The 21,488-nt window shown below is 45.1% G+C and overlaps 1 protein-coding gene across 1 annotated transcript in view; it reads right to left on the reverse strand.

Annotated features, from left to right (window-relative positions):
- NRK (Nik related kinase) overlaps positions 1 to 21,488 on the reverse strand; it is a 1,057,838-nt gene that overhangs the window by 205,814 nt on the left and 830,536 nt on the right. The window contains exons 23-25 of the mRNA XM_085608036.1: positions 4,397 to 4,514; positions 4,154 to 4,312; positions 340 to 483 (exon numbers count right to left, since the gene is read on the reverse strand). Coding sequence (XP_085464162.1) covers positions 340 to 483; positions 4,154 to 4,312; positions 4,397 to 4,514 — 421 coding nt within the window. The remainder of the gene's footprint in view (positions 1 to 339; positions 484 to 4,153; positions 4,313 to 4,396; positions 4,515 to 21,488) is intronic.

Below are 21,488 nucleotides of genomic sequence, written 5' to 3' on the forward strand. Positions count from 1 at the left end.
GGACATTTACAGAAGCATTTCTATCACCAAACGTGAATTACAATGTACCTTTCTTCTTTCGTATGCCTGAAGCATTATTGCCAAGCTCTTTTTTTTAGCTACTTCTAATGATGTAAAATCTTCAGCATGTACAACATCCTGAGAATCAGTTTTGGAAGGCTTTCGGGAAAGCTCGAATAGTGTTGTTGTAAAGGTGAGAATGACAATTCTGTGTCCTACAGTTATCTTAGGCTGCCTGTCAGAGCACTTGTTTTGCATCTGCAATAAGTAACCTACGTCCTGACCTAATTCATCTGTCTCATTAGCTGCTCACACCTCCACAGGAGGTTAGACACTCACCTGAAATGGTGATTAGAACATTCAGTCCTTCCAGAACATCCATTTGGTGGAAGCGCCTTCTGCTAATCAGTGGATACACCCTCCCCTGACCACTGCGGTCCAGCAGCCACAAGCCGTTCTCAGTCCCCACCAGCAAATTTACTCCTAGAAATAAAAGTAAAGTTATTCCTTTGAGAAAGAAGGGTTCTCAAAAAGTTTAGATTTATATTCCAGCATTCCAAGCTGAATTAAAACATTTTCTGAAGGCTTAATTCCAATTCATGCCTGAAATCAAGTTATCTGCTTTCATTGAATTCACAAAGCTGAAAGCATCAAAGTTAACTAATACAAGAGTAGGGTGTGAATTAATGTTGAGAGATAGGAGTTGAATAGGTTATATGTCAGTGACGTGGTCATGGACAAACAATGCAAGAATTGTGAACACCAACAAAGTAATAGACTTTGGACTCTAGGCATTTAAGGGTAAAACACGTGGCCCTTCCTTCATTAGTGATAAAAGACTTTAAAATAACAACTGTATTAGCTTCTTCTAAACTTAATTCTATTCTTCATCAAGATAGTGTCTAAATCGGTGCACATATTCTCCTTTTGCTAGGTGCAGCTTTAAAGCTCACTGTGATTAACCCAGTGCTTAATTTGTAAAAAAAATATCGGTGTCAGGGCTCTCATCAGGAGGTCACTTCTGCTTGCACTGCCCATTGCTACGGTCAGCGCTGTCAACTATAGTAACAACACAACTACTAACCATCACACTCCTACAGTTGAGACAATTCTATTGCCTATTCTAGGCTCCCAAAGCTATAAGAACTGCTTTGGCAGAAGGTATTCATCATTTTTAACATATATTGAATTAATAAACTGTGGTTATGCTCATCTCTAAATTAGACAAACGGCGCCACCATGTGGCAGACTCCCATAAGTGCCAGTGTTGACTATTAAGTGCCAGTGCAGAGCACCGTAAACCACCAGCTCAAATCAAGCACTTGTTTGACCTCGGTGGGTGATTGCTGTTGCTGTGTGTGACTGAGTCTATGAACTGCTTGGAAGTTATGAGCAACTGTCTCCAAATTGGGTGTGGTATAGGTTCAACTATTCATTCTCTTTTTCGGTTTTGCATGTGAATAGCTATTTTGTGGCATAAGAATACATATACGGCAGCGTGGTGAGTCGGTCTACAGACGTGCTCAGAGGTCTCATTGGGCCTCTATGTCGTTCCGCCCTACTGATTGGATAGTGGTGTAAAGCCCTGATTTGGCACTCTAGCGAATGGCCTGTTTGGGTTAAATGCAGTAGCCATTTTAACCTATATGAATGAGGGAGCATTCTCAGTGGCCTTCATTACAACTGTGGATGCCACCATGAGGGGCAGCCCAAGTGGATAATAAAATTAAAACCGGGGCTGTTCTGCAAAGGACTCCTACTTGTTTTTTTTTATTTTGTCACCTTCCGGTATATTGCGCATAGTTTTCAGCCTCTAACAAGGAAACAGATAGTCCTAATTTTTAGCTATATTAGTCCTATCTCATGAATAGTTTCCCCTGTGATTTCACATTCCTTCAGCTGCGTTCATCTATATGTAGTCGAGATGAGAAAAGAAGCATTGTGCAGGAGGAGAAGAGGATTCAGTGCCGGGAAGTCAAGGTGACTCCATTGAGTCCATTGAGCGATGCCTCAAAAGTTTTTTTTTTAATTTCATACAAGATTAGGTATTGTTAGGGATCAATAATTCCGAGAAGTTTGAGCGTGATAAATAGGAAGAGACAATTAAGATGATGGCTGGAGAAATAGGAGAAGTGAGAGGGAAATGGAGAGGGCATGGAGAGAGGGGCGAAAACGAAGAGGCTGACAATTACAGGTGGAAGGAGAAACAAGGATGTACAATAAGGAAGGAGTTGTGGGGAAGCACGGGGGGATCAGAGAATTTGTAATTACAAGCTCATTGTACTCAAATGTTTTGAGAATGCTTACAAGTTTTATGAGGAGACCTTTCTTCAAGCTGGAAGACAGAGAAGGGTATTTTCTCAAATGTCTGTCAAGGTTGTTGCAGACGCCCAGTGCCGATCCTAATTGTAATTGAGACAATATGCAGGGTTTGACAATGTAGGGGGTAGGTTTAATGCACAGTGTGCTTGAGATGTGCAGCCAGTTATTTGTTTGCCAAATTGGCAAATTCAACTTCAAAGCCTTGAAAATAACACAGCAGACTTCAAGATCCTACACGCTGAAAGAGGGAGACATTTGAGTTGGGTTAGAACTGGTGGTGTAGCATCACTTTTCCTGGTGTCAAAGATCACCTAGCTGCTGCATATAGGACTGCTTCGAGGGGGCGGTGCCGACAACCGGGAGCCCCATAAAAATTGATGTCCTACAGTTTTGGTGGGACATGGCTTGAGTCTGGACATCTTATTTGAGGTCATTCTGGGGGATGAAAGATTTGGTAGATCTGCTCATACGTAGTTGGTGCTTTTGACCAAAGCGTTAATGTGCTGTTGGAGATGTAAGACGCCCCAGAAGCTCTGCCATAAATTGGAGGATGTACTGGTCCCCCAAGTTGGCAATTCCTTGATTGCTTCAGCTGATGCTACTCAAAGGAGCTGTTCAACCTCTGTGGTGGCACCCTTGCATTGGACATTGATTACCCTCGGGGGAGGCACCCGTCATAATGACATGCCACGGCTTTAGGCAGAAGGCGGTGAAGCTGGTGTCTATGACGACGGTGAGTGACACTAGTGGAAACATGGCTCATTCATAATTTGCTTTGTGTTCAATTCTAGCTATATAACACTTCTTTGATATGCTCTTTTATTTTGTGTATGATCTTATTTAAATACTTCATTAAGTATGTTAAAATATTAGTCGAGTGGGTTTTCACACAGTGTTTTAAATAGTCATTAGCTGGTTTCAGTAGTCAATAACTGTAAATCAACATTTAGGACACACATCCATGCTTTGGGGCTGTAACGGAAGGAACCGGGCAGATGTAAAGGATTCAGGGAGCAGTGGCTTCTTGCATGGCACAGAAACATTCAGGCATGTGTGATGATTAAATTGTTGAATATTCCACCCTTAAGAGAGAGAGAGAGAGAGAGAGAGAGAGAAAGGTTGGTGAGAGCCAAAGGACGGAAGAAAACCAGAAGAGTGGACACAGAGCCGACACCGAGCCACTTCGCTGTCCAGTGTCAGAGATGGGGAAAAACATGACTGGGGTGTGTCAAAGCAAAGAGGGCCCATATTGGTTAATAAAATAAAAGAGTTAAAAAAAACACTGAGAGGAAGGAGCAGGAAACAGAGTGTGGGGAGGCAGAGAGGGGAGGGGACATGCAGAACATGCACTCACTTGGAGTGCTAAATGAGAATTGAAAGAAGAAATAGTTCTACGACATCTGAAACCTAGCCAATCAGAAGTGAGAGTAAAGAAAAGAAATGCACCAGGGGCAGAACAAACATGAGAAAAGCGAGAAAAAAACATCCACTGAAAAGTAGGGAACTGAGATAGAAAAAAAAGCCATGGAATCATGTGCAAGGGCTGCCCCAAAGCCCACTTTATGTAGTATGGTATGCAATGGTGTCTGTGACAGCTAGCTAAAGCCATCTGTAGAGAGACCGCAAAAACACTGGGTGGGGTAGCATTAGCTCTGGAAATGCACCGCCTATAATAGGAAGTCACAATCCGTGTAAGAATTTCCAAAGATGATATCTGCAAGTATGGATTTGTCATTCCAATATGACGTTCTGTAATGACGGTCCCCCTCATCGACAGCGGCTTTAACCCGCCGCAGGATCTGTTTTTGAAAGCACCCGCTGTCATACTTACCCCATAAGGCAGCACAGAGCACTTCCGAGTTGAATCTCTTCTTGTACTTGCGGATTTCTGGACTGTCACTTTGGGGGCGGATGTTTGTTGGGTTGACATTGACGACAGAACCTTTCCGAGCATTTTCTCGCCGAGGTGTTTCCAATTTCGAGCTACAAGCTAGAAATAATAGAGGAATGGAATGAGCCAATTTACCAGGTAGCATTTTGTTCAAGTGCGGCCTGCGCGCGGCGCATCACTCACAGGAGCTGGAGGGGCTGGTGGGGGGTGCGATCTGCAGGAGCCGCGGATCGATGAAGGATGTGAACGAGGAAGTTGATGAGGAGCTGTTCTTCGATTGGACTTTATCATCGCTCGGAGTCTACAATGACATTTGAAACCCGCTGTTATCTTGCAATTGTCAATCAATGAAGGCGTTCAACTTCAATATTATATGAGCATTAAAGAACTTTCAATTGCATTTTCACTTCTAATAAGAGGATCAAATACAAACTAGCGACCTTGCTACAGAAAAACACGAATACTTCCAGCAGGTGATCATTAAAGGACCTTCAGAAGCGTTTTCAGGCCTAGCAAGAGTCTCAAGTAAAGACTACCAAAGCTGCTGCACAGAAACGTGAGTGCTTCTCAGCATGAGCTGACACAGGTCATCACAGATGCTTAAACCAGCACAAAAGCGATACATTCGATTCGATGGCACCGGGTATTTGCAATTTATATACACCTGGCAACTGAAAACAGCATCCATATAACATCACTGCATAGCATCGCATAGATTGCATAAAATAACATGTGAGGATTCTAAATTGAAAGGATTTACAGTTAATTGTAATACAAAGGTTTGAGGACATTAATATTTTCGCTGTATCTTTTTGGCACCCATGTATAGTTTTTACCTGAAAATGTGATGATTTGATCTGCTAAACAGGCACTGCCAAAAGTCCTAAAAAATGCTTTCCACGGTTCAATGGTTGTCATTCTGTTGAGGCAGCACCATGTGTGCGCAACCTCTGCACTGCTGCATTTATTGCAGATGTAGGAAGTAAGAGCAAAACATAGCATGTGGTTTTAGATTTAATAGTCCTCCTACCAGCTCTGTTGCAGGACATATTACTGCTATATAGAGTGTAACCTTAAATATTACTTTTTGATAGGGAAGGGCTATACAAGTTCAGGTTTGCTGCATGGAGGTAAACTGGGCTACAATTACCAACAATTAAGTTAAATCCCTACGATCTCACCTCTTATAGCAGTTATGGCTTACAAAATATACTCAGCCTGAATCTCACCTGTTCTATAAGTTCAATACAAAGGCATATATGTCTGCTAACTTAAAAGACTTGTGCTTTAGACAAAATTACCCCAACAGCATGTGAATGATCTTCTCCTGAGTAACCCAACTACAGCATTTGTGGATTTGAGAAAAGTGAAATGCTATCAGTTCTAAGGCATAAAATCATAGAATTTTGGGACAAGTCCACCACATGTGAGTAATAGTTCCACGACCTTCACATCCCCTCTGACACGCATTGGGAGAGCCAATCATCGCATGCAGGCGTATTAGGATGACGTACCAGCAAATTAAGATTTTACATGTATTTTCTTTGTAGTAGGTGCATATAAAGGAATGGAATGAAATTAGATTTGTAAAGTACACTAAATCCGAAGGTGTCAATGTGCTAGAGCATGTAAGGAAACAACCGAAGGAGATCAAGGAACTACACTCACGGAAGAGAAGAGAGGCAGGCTTTCAGTTGCTTCCGGAACACCGAAAAAGACTCCATAGCTGCAATATGCATAGGTAAAGTGTTTCATAATTTAGCTGCTGCCACCAAGAAGGAGTGGCCACCCCACCTGGCTTTGCAGAATCTGGGGACAGTCACCTTCCTGAGATAGGATGATCTGAGCAGTCATTTACTGGAACAGTTTGAAAAGCACAGGCCCTTGATGGTGAAAAGCCAGGTTGACCATGCAAAGAGCTTTATATATCACCCGCTTTCTAACTGGCAGCCAGTGAAGGGCGCAAATGCCCTCCCTTATCGAGAGATGCTTAGGCACATTCAGGACAAGGCGGGCTACCGCATCCTCTAAATAACCTAAAGTCTGTTCAGCGAGGAATCCTTGATGTTTAGATACAAAGCATTGCAATAGTCTAAGCGTGATGTAATCGAGGTGATGACCACTGCCTCTCCAAGTTCAGGAGGGATAAGAGCAAAGGTTTTCTTCAAGTTTCTAATGTTGCAGAACCAAGAGCTGGCGGTCCTGCTGACCTGAGAGTCAAAAGTGAGAGAGTAATCGAAAATCACTCCCAAGGTTTATGCAGATTCAACCGAGATTCATAAAGGACTTTACAGCTCTTGTCCATACAACATTTCAAGTATTCCCGGGGATCTCAACGTCAAGTTCCTCTTCCCAGTTTGTCATTATGCTTATGTGGTTGTTGCCTGTCCCTAGCATCACATAGGGGTTTGTGATTTCCTTGCTGATCTGACCCTCAAGGAAAATCACCGTACATATGTGTTTTGCCACGACTTTCCATTCCCTTGCACATATCACTTTGTGCCCAGTAAAGAACTCGGAACAATCTGTAGGAGTCAACAAAGACAATTGCATACATTTTCGTTACTTTTTCGTGAAACCATTTGTTCAATAATGTTTGATCCTTATATCTAATTGTCTTGTATTTGTGATAATTGTATCACTACACTTTGTTCATTTTAACTAACTTACTTTAGGCTTTTTAAGTTCTTTATTTCACTACTGTATATGTGTATGTATCACATGCATTTTCTCTGAGGAGGGTCTTGCTATGTATACTAAGCTAAGAAAAAGAGAGGAGGCTTCCAGGGGTTGCTCACAGAAATAAGTTTACCTATGGGGGCTAGATTATTTGGATTGGTTGCAAGTTCAGTCACAGTTCACTCTTGCCTCACCACATCGGGGATTAACACTCCAATTCCCTACAACATATTGTAGACCATCTTGAGTCATTGCTACCTTAAAGATCGATTTTGGATGGAAAAATAAAGAGGATGGAACCTGTTAATACTATTTGCCATATTCCCATTCATGGGCGGTCTATCATGGAGTTAATATATGGGCTCACATAATCTTTTGATCTGATCATTCAGTTGAGATTCATTGCAATCCTCTCTAGTCCCCAAAACAACTATAGATGCTGTACTGTATTATTTTTTGTCACAGTTTTTTTTTGTCACAGTTGCTGCTTCCAGTCTATGAATTCATTATTAGGCTGTTCCTGTTACTTGTAGTGTATGCACAACCTACTGAGTAACAGTAGACACAATGGTTTCAACTCATAAAGCTATTTGCATGTGTACATTTTGCTTACCTATGCAAATAGTCTTTTTTTTATGAGTTTAAGCCATTTTTAGGTCTCTCATTGGCAGCGCTTGCACTGTCTCTTCGAGACATGTTGTAGCTAGGATATGGGGTTGAAGAAACAACCATCTTTTTCATTGGTTCCGGTTGCTGGCCTTTTGAAATGCTGGCTTTTCATTGGTGAATACACTTAGTGTATTCGGAATTTCAGAATTTTGTATCCTCCCATGAGGACTGCCCCTCTTACATGTATTCTTAATGTTTAGGTTATTTTTTAGTTGGCCTCCCTTGTGCAATAAAACTTTGGTTGCTTCATTTACTTGCTGTCCTTTATCTCCCCATGCCTCCCCCTCACACCTTCCACAACACTGCTTCGATCCCTTCTTGTCCCGTAATCTCCCTGTGTCTCGCCCTCACCCTTCCACAACACTGCTTCGATCCCTTCATGTCCCTTAATCTCTCTGTGTCTCGCCCTCACCTTTCCACAACACTGTTTCGGTCCCTTCATGTCCCTTAATCTTCCTTGCCTCCCCCTCACCCTACACTGTTTGCAGGCCCCCACCACCCCTCCGAGGCCACTGCTGTTTTGCTCATTTATTTTTTTCATTACTTTATGCAGAATTTGCAGTGTGGTGCCCTCAACTCCTTTTGTGTGTGTACTCCCACACCCTGCAACAACACTGCTTGCCCGCTCTGAGATCTCGGCATTAAATATTTATATTATTTTACATTAGTCATTTTTATTTATATAGCGCACCTAGCCATGGGCTTGGGGAAATTAAACAATGAGCCCATTATCACAGGATGTTGAGCCTGACAGCAGACTCTAACTGGGATCCCCAGCTCACCAGTTGGCAGCTCTTACCGCTGCACCATATCCTTTCCCAAGCCATGTTGCAGGGTGCAGTGCCATATTTGTCCAAAAGAGGTCCCAAGGAACACCTAGTGACAGCCTGTGGTACTGCACCATCACAACACTGTTTTAACGTTGAGTCAGAACTGCCATTTACATTTTTGGGGGACATTTTAAGTGCATGTTGTTAGTGTACGTGGCATTTTTGACTTCTCAACAGAGTACTGTTGTCTTACTTTGGGTCTCTCTCTCCACTGTGACTCTTATATCTTCCTGCCATTTTAGGGCTAGTTTAAGGCAGTGTACTAATATTTCAGGTGGGGCCATATGCCGGCCACCTGAACACTTTAATAGGACCCAGTATGCGCCCATACAGCAGACCTGTCAAAGGCAAGCACGGCTGTGCCAGTCTTCATCCTGACTGGCAGTAGCAAGCTGCTAAAATGAATGCGGGAATATAAATATGCAACTTAATAGGACAACCCACTAATGCCATCTTTTTTATCCTATCACCTATAAAGTTGGAGTGGCTGAAACTCAGCCTGTACTGGCCCCATAATATAGATTTAGACATATCATTATGCAAAATTGATCCACTTTTTAAAAATAGTGGAGACGTGAGGATTAATAATTATGAAATCAAAATTGACCAAGCCATACCGGCCCCATGATGTACATTTTGACATATCATTATGCAAAAGTGGGGCACATTTAAAACAGTTTAGATATGAAGACTAGTAATAATACAATCAAAATGAACTAAACCTCAACAACAAAGTTGGATTTATGGCATACTGGCCCCAACATAATTGATACACTCAAGGAAGCCCACAAAAATCTCGATGTTATTTGGATAATGGGCACTGAAGTAGGACTAAGTCTAAAAAAAACATTCAAAAATGGCACCGGAAGTAAACACCACAGTCAGCATCGGCAAAGGAAGCAGAAGAGGATCCCTGCAGTAGCATGAGTAATAAACAAAAATCCATAAAGAAAGGAAATGGTGATTTACCACAGACTGTTACTAGGTTTCCCTGTGGAGTTGTAAAGGGACTTTTATTAGCTACATAAGGTACTGCACTCTTAATGCAATTATAAACAGTCGTGGCCCGGCACGATCAGATAGCCACAGCTGTTACAAAATAATGGGTAACCTAAAAAGCTGAAGGACCTGGGTACAATGCGATACAACAAAATGGTAATACTAAATACACAAACTCTGTAGGCAAAGTCACTGAGGTTTCTGGAATACGGCTTGAAGCTATGATTTCTATTGAGGTCAGCGTGGGAATATACATGGATAGGTAAATAAATATAAACCTAAATAAACTTTCACAGTGCAAAGGGTGTCTGGTAATGTAAATTCTGCCTGTACTTAGGCAACAGCAACTCCATGTTGATATGGGAAAGAGACCAACATACTGCATGGAAGGGTTGCTCCTTATAGGAGGTCACGTATCATGTTCAGAGGTAGTGTCACCTTAGGTAGGGAGTAATACATATGTGCACTATGGGTAAGAAAATGATATAGTAGGTTCTTCCAGGTGGCAGCCTACTCAAGCCCAAAAGGTGCTGCCGTTCGCTATTGCAAGTGGGACGATATTGAGAGTTAACCACTCTTTCCTGGCCCCTGTGTAAAAACAGCACCCAAAAGCCCTCTTGATTGCCATTGGGATGGGATGCTTTACCTGACAGGGTAGCAGAAAGACTGTTGAGGTTTTAGGGGTAAGGATGGGGCCTGATGTTAGGATGGGCAAGACCCACCCCATTATTTTATTAACAAATATACATTCCTGTCAAACAGTGGGATTTCTTCCCACCCAAAGGCAAACTCGGGGAAAACCTCCTGTTTGCACCTATGTGGGGAAAATACGGGTTTGTCCCTTTGGGGTGGGGTGTGGGCAAAGCCAGAGTGCAAGACCCATACCCCTTTCTTTTGCCTGTAGTGCCAGATGGATTTTTAGCCTCTTTGGGCAAGTTTGGGGCAAGCTATTCAATTGGGACACGTCTCCTATCTGCCCCTAGGGGTACAGAAAGAAACAGTTGACCCCACTGGGACAGGGAAATGGCTCTATGCCAGGGTGAGTTGCCCCATCCTTTTGTAATACCCTATCCACCCCACAAGGAGTAAGGGGGCGCACTGGCCAATGCCTGGGGGGCTGCACCCCTATATTTAAAAAAATAAATTCCTGGCATTTAATGTCAGGGGTAGCTAATCCCCTCTGCCCCCAGGAGGTGCAGAAAGACTATTTCCCCATTTATATGGGGTGGGGAATGGCCATGCCCATGCTGGGCAGTCCTCCATTAAAAAAATTAAAAACATTCCCTAGCATCTAGTGGGCTTTCTGTCCCCTCAGGGGCCAGAGCTGGGGTAATTACCCCATCTTCCCCCAGGTGGGTAGTAGAAAGACTAATGCCCCATTTAGTTGGGGTGAGGGCATAGCCATGCCCACGGTGGACAGACTCCACCCCTAAATGTTTTCAAATAAAACTTTCTCCGGTGTCTAGTAACCTTTCTGCCTCCTGAGGGGTAGAACAGGGGTAATTACCCCATTTCTCTCCCAAAAGACTGTTGCCCCATTTACTATTCCCATGCAGAGCAGTTCCCACCCCTATATTTTATTTTAAAAATCCCTGAAGTCTAGTGGGCTTTTTGCCCCTCCCCCCAGCGTGGCAAATCAGGGGTAATTTCCCATGAGATGCCCCAGGGGGGCAGTAAGACTTTAAAAATATATATTTGGGGTGAGGGCATGGCCATGCTCTGGTGGGCAGTGCCCACTCCTATATTCCTATAAAAAGAAGAAATCCCAGGTGTTTAGTGGGCTTTCTGCCCCCACCCGAGGTGCAGACTGGGAGACATGAACGCCATCTGCAACCCTGATGCGGGGCAAAAAGACTGTTGCCATATACATTAGGGGTGGGGGCATGGCCATGCCCTGGTGGACAGCTTCAACCCATATATTTTTATTAAATAAAAGAAGCCCCTGGTGCTTAGTGGGCTTTCTGCCCCCTCCCACTAGGGGAGCAGATCAGGGGTAATTACTCCCTTTGCCCCAATAGGGGGGGCAGAAAGACTGACAATTTCAAGGGGGTGGGTTTTGGGGTAGCACAAGCCCTTGCCTAAGGGTCCACTCCCGCTATCCTGCTGTTTAGTGGTTGGATCCCTGCTTGGGGATTGCTCTCCTGTGGTGATCACCAAGCAAGGATCCACTGGGCAGAGGTATCATTCGAAAGGGGAGATTCTCCTCTTTCCAGCGATGCCTCTCCTAATAGAATCAGTACTATGGGGCTGATATATGACCCCGAGCACGGATTCAGTGAAAGTAAAACGAGCCTACCAGCTCTTTTTACTTTCACTTTCAGAAGTAATGATGTCAGCGCATCCTGCACGCTGATCTTCATTACCAATTAAAAAAAAACACACTCCTGCACTTGTTTAGATTATATCCCCTGGGTGGGCCAGGTACTGGGTGCATGCAGGCTTTTTTTTAAAAAAAGGATGGGGCACGCAGGCCCCCCTCCTAGGACTTAGGATTGCCCCAGGGTCACCACCTCTGCGGGGCTTATTATTGTATAATGGGTGGGGGTCATGCAGGCCCACTGGGGCCCGAGGACTGCCACCTCCATGGGGCTATGTTAAAAAGTAAAATGGGGGGGCTGCACAGACCCCCCTAGTCCTGGGAACCGGCTACTCTCGGGGCTAAATACAAAGAAATGGGGGGGCCTCGCGGACCCTCTGGGCCCCAGGGACCACCACTTCCCCAGGGCTAAATTGTTTGTGTTGGGGGGACCTCGTGGATCACCAGCTCCCAGGGACCAAATTTACTTTTAAAACTGGGAGGGGGGCCTTGTGACCCGCTTTCCGGGTCATATATTGCATAGGGGACCATCACCTCCCCAAGGCCAGCCTGTGCTCACAGAAAAAAGGGTGCGCGTGGCCCCCCTCTTGGAGCCACACATGGCCCTGGGGAATGCCATCCCCAGGGCCAGCTCCTGCTATGTCACGGGGTGCCCACTCCAGGGACATAGCTGTTTGCTCTGACTTGGCGGGAGCTTTGACAGCTACCATGAAGTCAGAGCAAGCACTCCGCTTCCAGCAAGCGAGAGCTGACAAAATGCTCATGCCTGCTGGAAGCGGAGGTTCTGTTTCCCTGCTTCCATGTCCTCTGTCAAGTGGGCAGGCAAACAGACAAAAGGATCACTTTCACAGAGAGGGAACTGCATGTTTAACAGCTCCTTGTCTGTGAGAGAAATGCTGGCTAACACAGGAAGCGGGGAGCTGGCTGGGACCGAGGGAGTATTCAGTTTCCCCCTGCTGTCCCGGGAAAAGAAAGCAGAAGAAGCCAGAATAAAGGTCAGAAACGAGCAGAAAGAGGCGAAAATAAAGGTCGGAACGGAGCTAAAAGAAACAAAATAAAGAGCAGAAATGAGCAGAAAGAGGTGAGATAAAGGTCGGCAACAAGTAGAAAGAGGCATGATAAAGGGGAGAAAGGAGCAAAAAGAGGCAGAATAGAGGTCAGGAACGAGCAGCAAGAGACAGAATAAAGGTCAGAAACAAGCAGAAAGAGGCAAAATAAAGATGAAAAATGGGTAGAAAAAGCAAAATAAAGGCCAGTAAAGAGCAGAAAGAGGCAAAATAGAGGTTAGAATGAGTAGCAAGAGGCAGAATAAAGGTCAGGAGTGAGCACCCACCCACAGACCCATTCATATTCTCACCCATCCACTCATAGACCCACTTAGAGACTAATGCACCCACTCACAGTCCCACTCAGACATTCACACACCCAGTCATAGACCCACTCAAACACTGACACACCCATCCACAGACCTAGTCAGAGACTTATGCACCCACTCACAGACCCACTCGGAGACTCATGTATCTTCTCATATACCCACTGAGAGAGTCATGCACCCACTCACAGAGCCACTCAAACAGTCAGGCAACCATTCACAGACCTACTCAGAGACTCATGCACCCAGTCACAGACCAACTCAGACTCACACACCCACTCATAGACCCACTGAGAGACTCATACACCCACTCACTGACCCACTGAGAGACTCATGCACTCACTTACTGACCCACACAAAAACTCATGTACTCACACATAGTCACACTCACCGACCCACTCACTGACTCACTCAAATACTCATGCACCCCACTACAGACCCACTGAGACACTCATGCACTCACACACAGACTGACTCAAACACTCACACACCCACTCACAGACCCACTCAGACAATCACATGCTCGCTCACATACCTAGTGAGACACTTATGCAGCCACTCCCAGACCCACTCAGACACTCACACACCTACTGACAGACCCTTTGAGGCACTCACACACTCACTCACCCACCCACTGAGACACTTATGCACTCACTCTCAAATGTTACAGGTTAAACTTAGGAAATAAATTAAAAAACCTTAGAAATTCACGTAAAAAAACAAAGGTTACAGGGACATTATAGCTACGAAATAGAATTTTGAAAAACATAAAAAAATCACTAAAAAATCAAGGGTTACAGGGACGTTATAGTTAGGAAATAGAATTTAAAAAATCTTAGAAATTCACTAAAAAAACAAAGGTTAGAGGGACATTATAGTTAGGCTTAGATTTCACTCATACAAAACCAGAAAAACTCAGCAGTTATAGTTACCTGATCTAACTATAACTTACTTTCCCGTAATGCACTGCTTTTGACCTCACATATTATATCACTCATGATATGGTCAGTGACCTCACTGATGACATCTCAAATGACATCACTGATTACATCATCCCCAGAATCACTCACATACCCACTCACAGACCTATATAAGTACTCACACACCCACTCACTGATTCATAGAACCACTCACACATCAACTCACTCATAGAGCCACTCACACAACCACTAACTCACCCATACAGCCAGTCATACACCCACTCGCTCACCTATAAAGCCATGAACACATCCAGTCATGCACACATACAGACACCAACACATCCACTCATACACCCATACAGCCACTCACACACTGAGTCAGTCCCTCATATAGCTAGTTGCATACCTACTCACTCACCCATACAGCCACTCAAACACTTAGTCAGTCACCCATACAGCTACTCACACACCTACTCACTCAACCATACAGTCACTCACACAGCAACTCACTCACACATACACTTACTCAAATACACACACTTACTCATACTCATATTAACACATGTACACACTCAAATATATAGTCACTGATAGAATCACACACTTACCCATACAGCCACTCTCACATTCAGTCACTCATCCATACAGTCACAGACACACCCACTCACTTACCCATACACCACTTATGCACCCCCTCACTCACCCAGACTGCCACTTATACACCTCATAACTCATCTTTATATGCCTCTCACATACCCAGTCACTCACCGATACACGAATGACAGAACAGCTCTACCCCTGGTCAGTTACTCACACAGCCACTTAGACACCAACACGGCCAAACACACAGACACTCATGTACCCATACAGCCACACATATCCACTCACTCACCCGTACAGCCTCTCACACATCCACTCACTCATCTATACAGCCACTCACTCACCCATACAGCTACTGACACAGCCACACACTCACCAATACAGCCACTCACACACCTATACAACAAATTAGACACCCACTTTGATATGGATACACACAGGCACTCACATTTTATGTGTTAGAAATAGTATCGCTCATTACTAGTACACAATGTATACGAATTTAAGCTATGTAGTAGCTTACTATATATATTTAACACTCATAAAAGTTTAGAAAACACTCACACTTAATGGATGATGTCATCAGTGATGTCATGTGAGATGCAATCAGGTAGGCTAATTTCTGAATGTTTGCAGCTCCTTCTGCTCAAAAGCAATGCAGGCTCCTGCAGGAGGCAGTGAGCCCGCAGGGACCGCGGGGGCCTTGAGGTCCCCCCTGCGTTCCCAATGAAGTGGCCATGCCCCGGGGTATGGTGTTCCTGGGGCGATACCGCTCAGGTAGGGGGACTGCGCAGGCCCCCTTACCCATGTTTATTATTTGAAAAAAAACCATAAGGCCTGGCCCAGGGGTATGGGTTCCCGGGGCCAAAATTGGCCTAAAGAGGGGGCCACACGGCCCCCCTCTAAAAATTAAAAAAAAGACAGGGCAGGCCCGGGGGATGGGGTCCCCAGGGAAAAAGTGGCCCAGGGAAGGGGGGGCCATGCAGCCCCCTTCATTAAAAAAAAATAAAACATAAAGAAAGAAAATGGCCGGGCTCCTGGGGTTGGGGTCCCCGGGACCAAAATCGGCCTGGAGAGGGGGGCCACACCCCCTCTTTCTTATTGTATAAAAAAATGAGCCAGGACCTGGGGGATAGGGTCCCCGGGGCCCAAAATGGTCAAAGGAAGAGGGGCCACACAGGCCCCCTTTCTAAAAACAAAAAAAAAGGAAGCCAGCAACTCGCCAAAGGCCCGCCCTGTTTCTCCACTACTCTGCAAATGCACCTCCTGGCATGCTCTTGGTTGCAGGATGAAGTCCCCTTCGATGCTCAGGGTCCCTAGGTATCAACTAGCCCACCTATTACCTCCAGTAATCCCCATACAGTGGGATTGCTGAGAGGTGGTTGGAGGCCACGCCCCTTTTTACACCACTCTGCAAATGCCCCTCTTGGCATACTGCTGGTGGGGCGAGGAGGTCCCCTTGTGTCCTGAAGATCTCAGGACTAAAATGAACTTCATTCCCCAAGCAGCAGTGCACCAGGAGGCGTGTTTGCAGAGTGATGGAGAAAGGGGTCTGGCCTCTGACCACCTCTCAGCAATCTAGCTGTGTGGGGCTTACTGGAGGTAACAGGTGGGCTAGTTGGTGGCCCCCAGGAACCCTCAAGAGGCATGGTAACTTCATACCCCAACCAAAAGCATACCAGTAGGCATGTTTGCAGATTGGTGGAGAAAGGGGGCATGGCCTTGGACCACCTCTCAGCAATCACACTGTATAGGGCTTACTGGAGGTAACAGGTAGGCTATTTGGCCCTTAAGGACTCCCAGCAGACTTCATCCCCCAACCAAGAGCGCACCAGGAGGTGCGTTTGCAGACTGGTGGAGAAAGGGGGCATGGCCTGCTATCAGAACTCTGCATTCCTGCTTTGTGGGACTTACTGAAGGTAATAGGAGGGATAGTTGTCCCCCAAGGACGTCCTTCTGGGCCAACTACCCCTCCTGGTACCTGCAGTAAGTCCCACAAAGCAGGATTACTAAGAGGTCTTTGGAGGCCTTGCCCCCTTTGTCCACCACTCTGCAAACGCACTTCCTGGTGCACTACTGGTTGGGGGATGAAGTCCACTTTACTCCAGAGGGACCAGGGGGCCCAAGGAGCCCTCCTGGTACCTCCTGTAAGTCCTACGCATCCGAATTCCTGAGAGATGACCGTAGGCCCGACCCCTTTCTCCACCACTCTGCAAACATGCCTATTTGTTGCAAAATCATAGTAATTCACTTTAAAAACACAGGTTTAAGGGACTTTATAGTTAGGAATTTGCATTTAAAAATGTAGAAATTCACTGAAACAAACACAGGTTTCAGGGACGTTATAGAAATTAGCATTTAAAAAACCTTAGAAATTCACAGAAAAAAACAAAGGTTGCAGAGATGTTATAGTTAGGCTGACATTTCACTCGTACAAAACCTGAGAAATTCAGCCGTTATAGTTAGCTGAGCTAAATATTCCTCGCGCCCCGCAATGCACTGCTGATGACGTCATATATTGCATCACTCATGACATGGTCATTAACATCACTCATGACATCACTGATGACATCATCCACATAATCTCTGATGCACATACTCACACCCTAATATAAACTTTTATACACCCACTCAAAATGCAGACTACCATTCTCCAAACCATAGACACACCAATACCAGTTAGTACATACCCACTCACTGATTCATAGGTCTACACACACATCCACTCACTCACCCATACAGCCACTCATACAAGCAGTTACTCATCAATACAGCCACTGATAAATGCACTCCTACACCCATACACACACTCACACACCACCACTCACCCATAGAGTTACTCACACACCTAGTCACTCACCCAAAGAGTCAATCACACCCCTATCTACTCACCTATGAAATTACACAAACACCAAGTCACGTATTCATACAGATACTAACACATACTTACTCTCCTATATAATCGCTGACACAAGCATATACTCATCTATACAGCACTCTCACAATCACTCACTCTCACCTGCAGTCACTTTTATACTCCAACACACACATATACTGCCTTACACATATGAAGTTACACACCCATATACCACTGAGACATCCATTCACTCAACAAGAGAGCCATACGCACACTCACTCACCCATATAGTCCCTCGCAGATGCAGTCATGAACCCATACACCCAGTGAAACACCCACTCACACATCCATGCAGGGAGTCACACACCCCCTCACCCACCCACACAGACAGTCGGGCACCCATACACATACTCAGACAACCAATCAAGAACCCATATTGACACAAATGTAGCTACTCACCAACCCATGCTGCCACTTACACACCAACTGACAGACTGATACAGACATTCACACAGCTTAGTCTCTCACCCATACGTTCACTGAGACAGTATAATCACTCACATATACAGTCAGTCACGCACCCACTGAATAATCCATACAGACACACTCATACACCCACTTATTCTTCAATACACCTTGACGTAGATATATATATCCCCGGTTTCTACAAATGTGGCAAGTGCAAGGCGTGCACACACAGTACCAATATCAAGTCTGTACATTTACCCAACGGTAAACAACACAAGAGTAAGCCTTTCATTAACTGTAACAGTGACTATGTTGTATATGTGCTTGTATGTGTGTGCGTCATGAGGTATGTGGTGAGCACAATATTTCCCATCAATAAGCGTATCCTAGAACACCTAAGGGCAATTCGGATCAATGACAGAACATATCCCATGGCTAGGCACTGTAACACCTTACATAGCGCCATTGAAGTTGAGAATCTTAAAATCTCATTTTTTGGAATTGACAGGGTGCCAACTAACACCAGAGGTGGAGACAGGGAGCAGGCCCTCAGAAGGATGGAATCCCGAAACATAATTTATCTTTGCAGAAAATCCCCAGGTGGCCTCAACCAGGATGAGGAGCTCCATGTTCATCTGGGCTAGCTCCCCTGAAAGCAAAAACAGTAGTATGCTCAACCCTTCTGCAAAATACCCCATTTTCCCTCCCCTCACCCACCCCTGCCCTCTTTCCCCCTACCCCCTGCCTCTTCTTTCCCTGATCTGTTCCCTAGGTCACTGGACCGATACCTCTCATTTCTGAACTCCGATTTGGGAAGTTAAGAGAAGTGCTGTTGCAACGTAGAATACATGCACTTGCATGATATATGGTTTACTTGATTAACTGGATGATCTTATGTTTTCTTGTTTATAATTTAATTCCAAATTATTTCTTTTTATACATGAAGATATATAATGTTTATTTTTTTTGAAGGAAGAAACATATATATTTTTTTGTTGGCTATATGGATTCTTTTTTCCTAATACTGAATGGCACAATGTTTGTAAATGTGCCGAAGTCTTTATCCTATGTTTATTATTTATGCAACAGTGTCTCTCTGACTATATAGAGAACACTGCCACAATGTTTCCCCAGCTTTGAGAAAGACCGTCAGGTTGAAACGCGTCAGTAATGAATAAAGTTACTATTGGACTTATGGCATGATATATGGCCCAATGCGTCCCAGGTTGACACCCCCTACCACGATTACTGGCACGGTGGATGCGTGGCATTGGATAACAAAGCTCGTTGTGTCGCCTTTTTTGTACTCCCCTAGGCTCCCGCTGTCCTAGCATCCCAGTATTTGTCTGCTGCAAGAAACTGGGTTTCTTAATCTCTGTAAACGTACTAATATTAGTATCTGGGGGGACCTCTTTCATAAAGAACAATTCCGTTCTCTAGAACACTTTTTCCAGGGGCTGCATCCCACGCCGTTAGAGGTGTTTCTATATGTGGGACTGTGACAGGGGATAAGTGCAGTGATCCCAGACTTTCCTAGGGAACCGTCACATCTCATCCCTTTACATCAATTCCTGGGATCTAAGAATGGGAAGCATCTGGTGTCGGGCTTGTACCGGGACATACGCGTGCACCAGGTGGAAATCGCTAGTTCGGCCCGTACACAGTGGGGGGAAGAATTGCGACGAGATATTACAGAGGAACAGTGGCGGTATTGCTGCACCCAAACTGGTCAAATTTTTGATAGTTGCCGGTTGCGGGTAAAAATACAGGTTTAAGCTAGCGGATAATGATAGGTGTGAGACGTGCAGAAGGCCCGAGGCGGGTTTCTTACACTTGGCGTGGGAGTGTCCTGGGGTGCAGGAGTATTGGGGGCAAGTCTTCAACGCCCTTAAGCAGATGATAGGCAGTGCACTGGAGAGTGACCCTCTGGTGGCGCTTCTGGGGTACGTATCACAGGTCCCCAAAGCATACCTGAAATTCATCGCTATATCATTGCTATTGGCCAAACGAAGGGTGGTATGTAGATGGGGCTGGGGTCGGGCCCCGAAATTTAAGGTATGGTTGGCGGGCTTGATGTACTGTCAGGAGCAAACAACTATTTATGCTGAAACTCTTCCGAGGGCATTCAAGCCAAAAGATATCTGGGGCCCTTTGCAGGGGTATTTTCTTTCACAGCATGCTGAGGAGGTAGATGCTGGTTCCCATGAGCCTGACTGATTGCGGTGTGTGGATGTTAGTTTGGGCGCATGGCTGCCCCCTTCCGGAATATAGTACATGTTATCTATGCCTGGGGCGGGACGGCCTGTGCTTTGCGGGAGACATTGCCTGTAATATTATAGTATAATGATACCTCTGGGTCCTTGGTACCTCAACTATGTTACAGATACATTGTGTTTATTTTGCTGGTCAGGAATGAATGCCTATTATACAAAATGCATTTACTCCGAATATTGCCATTGTGACGACATATATGAGAACTCATTGTGCAGCAAGTGGAGTCTACTACATGTTTGATGCCATGTAATGTTTTTTTTTCATGTATGACAAAATCATAAATACATTTAAAAAAATTTAAAAAGTTACTATTGGACTTACATGGTGTGCAGGCCTTCCTTGCAGCGCGGCGGCATTAGCAAGGGATCGTGGATATATATATATAAATCTTCCTTGCAGCGCGGCGGCATTAGAAAGGGATCGTGGATATATATATATATAAATATGTGTATATATATATATATATATATATATATATATATATATTCACTGAAAAAACCATAGGTTTCAGGGGGCGTTATAGTTAGCTGGACTTTTCACTCGTACAAAACCATTGAAATTCCCCCGTTATAGTTAGTTCAGCTAACTATAACTCGCGCGCCCGCAATGCACTGCTGATGACGTCACATATTATATCACTTATGACATGGTCAGTGACATCAGGCCCCGTCCCCTCACTTCCCCACTGTGTAAACACGCCCTGTGGGCGTTTTAAGTTGGGAGATTAAGTCCCCTTGAATCCTGAGGGTCCCTAGGGTCCAACTAGACCACTAGGTACCTCCAGTAAGCGCCACAGAGCTGCGTTGCAGAGAGATGTAAAAAGGGGCACGGCCTAGACCACCTCTCTGCAATGCAGTGGCGCTTACTGGAAGCACCTGGTGGGCTAGTTGGCCCCCAGGGTCCCTCAGGATTGAAGGGGAATTATTTCCCCAACTTAAAACACGCAACAGGGCTTGTTTGCACACGTTAACTCAGGCCCGTCCCCTCCCTTCATCACTGTGTCAACACGCCCTGTGGCTGTTTTTAGTTGGGAGGTTACGTTCATTTGAATACTGAGGGTCCCTAGGGTCCAACTAGTCCACTAGGTACCTCCAGTAAGCGCCACAGAGCTGCGTTGCAGAGAGGTGTAAAAAGGAGCACGGCCTACACCACCTCTCTGCAACGCAGAGTAGTGGCGCTTACTGGAAGAACCTGGTGGGCTAGTTGGCCCCCAGGGTCCCTCAGGATTGAAAGGGAATTATTTCCCCAACTTAAAACGAGCCACAGGGCGTCAACTCAGGCCCCGTCCCC

Source organism: Triturus cristatus, chromosome 5_2, assembly GCF_964204655.1.
Source record: "Triturus cristatus chromosome 5_2, aTriCri1.1, whole genome shotgun sequence".
NCBI lineage: Eukaryota > Metazoa > Chordata > Amphibia > Caudata > Salamandridae > Triturus > Triturus cristatus.